The 5,900-nt window shown below is 41.1% G+C and overlaps 1 protein-coding gene across 1 annotated transcript in view; it reads left to right on the top strand.

Moving 5' to 3' along the window:
* pkp3a (plakophilin 3a) overlaps positions 1–3,170 on the top strand; it is a 35,193-nt gene extending 32,023 nt beyond the window's left edge. The window contains exon 17 of the mRNA XM_041836709.2: positions 1,954–3,170. Coding sequence (XP_041692643.2) covers positions 1,954–1,995 — 42 coding nt within the window. The 3' untranslated portion in view covers positions 1,996–3,170. The remainder of the gene's footprint in view (positions 1–1,953) is intronic.
* Positions 3,171–5,900: the final 2,730 nt, after the last annotated feature.

Here is a 5,900-nt window from a genome sequence, read left to right as displayed (position 1 = left end):
TTTGTTACTTCTAGATTGGACTACTGCAATGCTCTATTTTCCGGCTACCCGGATAAAGCACTAAATAAACTTCAGTTAGTGCTAAATACGGCTGCTAGAATCCTGACTAGAACCAAGAAATTTGATCATATTACTCCAGTGCTAGCTTCCCTACACTGGCTTCCTGTTAAGGCAAGGGCTGATTTCAAGGTTTTACTGTTAACCTATAAAGCGTTACATGGGCTTGCTCCTACCTATCTTTCCGAGTTGGTCCTGCCGTACATACCAATACGTACGCTACGGTCACAAGACGCAGGCCTCCTAATTGTCCCTAGAATTTCTAAGCAAACAGCGGGAGGCAGGGCTTTCTCCTATAGATCTCCATTTTTATGGAACAGTCTGCCTACCCATGTGAGAGACGCAGACTCGGTCTCAACCTTTAAGTCTTTACTGAAGACTTATCTCTTCAGTAGGTCATATGATTGAGTGTAGTCTGGCCCAGGAGTGTGAAGGTGAACGGAAAGGCTGGAGCAACGAACAGCCCTTGCTGTCTCTGCCAGGCCGGTTCCCCTCTCCACTGGGGTTCTCTGCCTCTAACCCTGTTGCAGGGGCTGAGTCACTGGCTTGCTGGTGCTCTTTCATGCCGTCCCTGGGAGGGGTGCGTCACTTGAGTGGGTTGAGTTACTGACGTGATCTTCCTGTCTGGGTTGGCGCCCCCCCTTGGTTTGTGCTGTGGTGGAGACCTCTGTGGGCTATACTCGGCCTTGTCTCAGGATTGTAAGTTGGTGGTTGGGGATATCCCTCTAGTGGTGCGGGGGCTGTGCTTTGGCCGGAGTGGGTGGGGTTATATCCTTCCTGTTTGGCCCTGTCCGGGGTTTCTTCGGATGGGGCCACAGTGTCTCCGGACCGCTCCTGTCTCAGCCTCCAGTATTTATGCTGCAGTAGTTTATGTGTCGGGGGGCTGGGGTTAGTTGGTTATACCTGGAGTACTTCTCCTGTCTTATCCAGTGTCCTGTGTGAATTTAAGTATGCTCTCTCTAATTCTCTCGTTCTCTCTTTCTCTCTGAGAACCTGAGCCCTAGGACCATACGTCAGGACTACCGGGCATGATGACACCTTGCTGTCCCCAGTCCGCCTGGCCTTGCTGCTATTCCAGTTTCAACTGTTCTGCCTGCGGCTACGAAACCCCCTACCTGTCCCAGACCTGCTGTTTTCAACTCTAAATGATCGGCTATGAAAAGCCAACTGAGAGACCTGAGCCCTAGGACCATACGTCGGGACTACCGGCCGTGGTGACTCCTTGCTGTCCCCAGTCCGCCTGGCCTTGCTGCTATTCCAGTTTAAACTGTTCTGCCTGCGGTTATGGAACCCCTACCTGTCCCAGACCTGCTGTTTTAAACTCTAATGATCGGCTATGAAAAGCCAACTGAGATTTATTCCTGATTATTATTTGACCATGCTTGTCACTTATGAACATTTTTGAACATCTTGGCATGGTTCTGTTATAATCTCCACCCGGCACAGCCAGAAGAGGACTGGCCACCCCTCATAGCCTGGTTCCTCTCTAGGTTTCTTCCTAGGTTTTGCCTTTCTAGGGAGTTTTTCCTAGCCACCGTGCTTCTACACCTGCATTACTAGCTGTTTGGGGTTTTAGGCTGGGTTTCTGTACAGCACTTCGAGATATTAGCTGATGTAAGAAGGGCTATATAAAATAAAATTGATTGATTGATTGATTGATATTGATTGGTAGCAGGTATATATTTACTGTCCCTGGTGTATTGATTGGTAGCAGGCCTATAATATTTACTGTCCCTGGTGTATTGATTGGGTAAATATTCCAGTTTAGTATTAGAATTACTGGTTGTGTCTTGTGTCTTGAAAGAACAGTCAAACTGAAAGCCTACAACAAAAACAGTTTGATACATACTTTGATATATCTCCTGACAAAATGTCTCTCATGTTTGTGTTTTACAGAAAGGGTTCACACGACCAGACTTTGCAGAATTGACAATCTAGAAAAGGAACAGATGCAATGTCTCTCTCTCCTTCTGTCAAGTGGCTGGAAACGCATGTGAACACTTTAGTGATCAAGGACCGACAGTACAACTGAAAACAGCTTCTTGGGCTACTTCCTACTTACACACACATGGAGTTAGATTAACTATACTACAGAGTTAGATTAACTATACTACAGAGTTAGATGAACTATACTACAGAGTTAGATGAACTATTACTACAGAGTTAGATGAACTATACTACAGAGTTAGATGAACTATTACTACAGAGTTAGATGAACTATTACTACAGAGTTAGATGAACTATTACTACAGAGTTAGATGAACTACACTACAGAGTTAGATGAACTATTACTACAGAGTTAGATGAACTACACTACAGAGTTAGATGAACTATTACTACAGAGTTAGATGAACTATACTACAGAGTTAGATGAACTATACTACAGAGTTAGATGAACTACACTACAGAGTTAGATGAACTACACTACAGAGTTAGATGAACTATTACTACAGAGTTAGATGAACTACACTACAGAGTTAGATGAACTACACTACAGAGTTAGATGAACTACACTACAGAGTTAGATGAACTACACTACAGAGTTAGATGAACTATTACTACAGAGTTAGATGAACTACACTACAGAGTTAGATTAACTATTACTACAGAGTTAGATGAACTACACTACAGAGTTAGATGAACTATTACTACAGAGAAAGTGACAATAAAGATGGAATCTGTATAGGGCCGACCTTAATGGTGGACTACGATGATAACTTTGATAACGTATCCCCATCTTCCTCCTTGTTTTAATGCTGTATGTATTCGATGCCGTATGTATTCAATGCCGTATGTATTCAATGCTGTATGTTTGAATGTTTTATGTTGAATGCTGAATGGACTTTATGGTGGAATCAGGGACTTTTTCTTCTCAATGCAACAAATCGAAGCGCTGTAACCAATAATATTATGACTCTTACTGTTTCTCCTGCTCATCCAGAGATGGTTTGGCATCAATCCCAAAGACTTCTGGGCCCCATTATGTTAACCTGTTCCCAGAACTGTTTGTGCTGTATAGCCAACTCATATGGTCATTGTCACAAGACCGCACACAACTGATCTGGGAGCAGGCTACTATTTTGTAGCTCTAACACTAAGCAGCTGTTACAGCCCCCCCCACCCCACCCACCCACCCACCCATCCAGCCATGGCTGACTACAGATAGCAGCTACTGCAAGGGATGACTTGCTCTGTGGAATGAAACCGTTCTCTTTTATACCATCAATGGTGCTTTTACTAAATGGTTGAATTATTGATGTTGTTCATTGTGTTTTTGTATTCGTTTTTCTGTTGTCTGGGGTTTATTTCTCAGACAAAAACCAGAGTATCGCTGATAATTATAATGAGTCGTAAACCAGAGTATCACAGAGTTATGAGTTATAAATTAGAACTTTTTTATGGATGTTTGGAAAAAACTGAACTACTGACACCTAAAATGAATGTCCTGGAATTATGATTCAGCTTACAGAAACTTTACGCAGTAGCCTACACTGTCCGTTGAGACATGTTGAATAGAGATTTATATAGCAAATGGATCCTTTCTTGTTTTCAACAACATTAGTTTTGATCATTTGCCAAATAACACACTGTTTGCTTAACGTCTGGGGTGTTTTGATGTATTTTCTGGATGAAGTCAACAAACATAGTCCAACATTGATATTTTTCAAGGCTTGGGGGAAAAAGCATGAATTGTTATTCTCTTTCAGAGCATGCTGCAATATCGGATTTCTATCTTAAGCGTACTGTAAATATAAAACTAAAGTGATGTTTTGTATACAGCACATACAGTGCATTGGGGTACCAAGTTATTGACATCCTTGGTAAGGATGAGCAAAACTAACTGTATGAAATAATTAATTAATACACTGAGATATTATTACATTATTATTATATACTAATACAACACTACTGAGCTCTATGTTCATGTCATCTGACCAAAGCACCGGTTCCAATCCAAGTGCCAACGCCGTTTAGCAAACTCCAGCCGTTTACATTTGTTGGATGACATGAAAATAGAACTCTTTGTCCACGCACAGAAGTGGTGGGTTTTGGCGTCCAAATGAAAACGCATGAGCAGAAAATAACCCCACACCTACTGTAAAATAGGGTGGTGGATCTTTGATGTTATGGGGCTGTTTTCCTTCCACTGGTTCTTGTTAAAAATCACAATTTTTGCAATGGCCATCTCAGTCTCCGGACTTGAAACGCATTGAAAACCTGTTGTTTGAATTGAAGACTAAGGATATCAAGGATCCGGAAGGATTCTGAATGAAGCAATGGTCTAAGATCCCTCCCAATGTGGTCTCCAATCTCATAAAAACATTTCAGAAAAAAGCTCAGTGCTGTTATCCTCGCAAGGTGAGGTATTGAAAACGGGTGTCAACAATTGTTTTATTACTCTGAGCAATTGTAGTAGTATAAATTAATATAATTTCCCAATGTTTTGGAGCATACAATATAGCATTTAAAAAATATTATTTTATACAGTAATTTTTGCTCATCTTTATCAAGGGTGTCACTAATTGTGGACCGCACTGTATTTAAAGAAGACCTTCCTCCTGAAAGGTGTTGTTCAAGTCTATTTTCGGTATTGATATATATTCAATGGGTAAATACAAAGCAAATGTATATATTTTAATAGTGTTCTCTTAGTAAAGTATGTTCAGATGAATTTTGGTATTACAATAACATGAATATTTTTGGAAAAATATATTTCATGCATCGACATCAAGAGAAGACAATGATTTGCTGTGTCCATGATTGGACCATGAGACTACGTATAACTATCTACGATATGGAAAACATGATTTTTATTTTTACATTGTGCTTTTTAACTGTTCACTGCAGATGTGTGTCAAATAAACTGCATATTTTATAACTAATAAAGACAAAAAGTAATTAAATGGGTTTTGTTATTGAGGTTTCATATCAACCAGGGTCAGGAGTTTTTCTTGACCAAGTTACCTGACCAAGTTGCCTGACCAAGAATTGGCCAAGTTACCTGTGGTCCTCTGTAGCTCAGCTGGTAGAGCACGGCGCTTGTAACGCCAAGGTAGTGGGTTTGATCCCCGGGACCACCCATACACAAAAATGTATGCACGCATGACTGTAAGTCGCTTTGGATAAAAGCGTCTGCTAAATGGCATATAATAATAATAATTACCTGACCAACAGTTGACCAGGTTACCTGACCAACAGTTGACCAGGTTACCTGACTAAGAGATTAAGATATAGTTTCCCAAATGTAATACATTTATTAGAAATAGCCTCGGAAGACCAGGCTTTTAGAGATTTGTAAGGATGTCACTGAGTGACTTTATTTGAAATAATATTATTAGGCATGTAATATATAGACAACTTTGGGCCCTAGTTTTTCCTGTTCAGGTCACGTGTTCAGGAAAAACTCCTGCTCTTTCACAACAGGATGTAGCTGCAATTGTGCTCCACGCAGAAGACTGGCAATGGCCGTGTTTGAGCGCATCAATTCTGACAGACTGACTGATCTACAAATCAACTTGCATCCAAAATAATTACTCATTATGATTTGTAGATCAGTGATTCCGCACAGGTGGTGAACTGCAATTCAGTAGAATGGTTGCTCTAAAACACTACCTTTTGCATACTAGCTGGTGCTCAGAGAGGATGGAATGATACAGTTCCAACCTCTACTGGACTAACCCTTATATCAGGCCCAACCTACTGGACTAACCCTTATATCAGGCCCAATCTACTGGACTAACCCTTATATCAGGCCCAACCTACTGGACTAACTCTTATATCAGGCCCAATCTACTGGACTAACCCTAATATCTGGCCCAACCTACTGCCTGCCCTACACAGAG

Source organism: Coregonus clupeaformis, unplaced genomic scaffold (genome assembly GCF_020615455.1).
Source record: "Coregonus clupeaformis isolate EN_2021a unplaced genomic scaffold, ASM2061545v1 scaf0667, whole genome shotgun sequence".
NCBI lineage: Eukaryota > Metazoa > Chordata > Actinopteri > Salmoniformes > Salmonidae > Coregonus > Coregonus clupeaformis.
The sequence above is the reverse complement of the archived record's forward strand: the minus strand, read 5'-3'. Positions and strand labels throughout refer to the sequence as shown.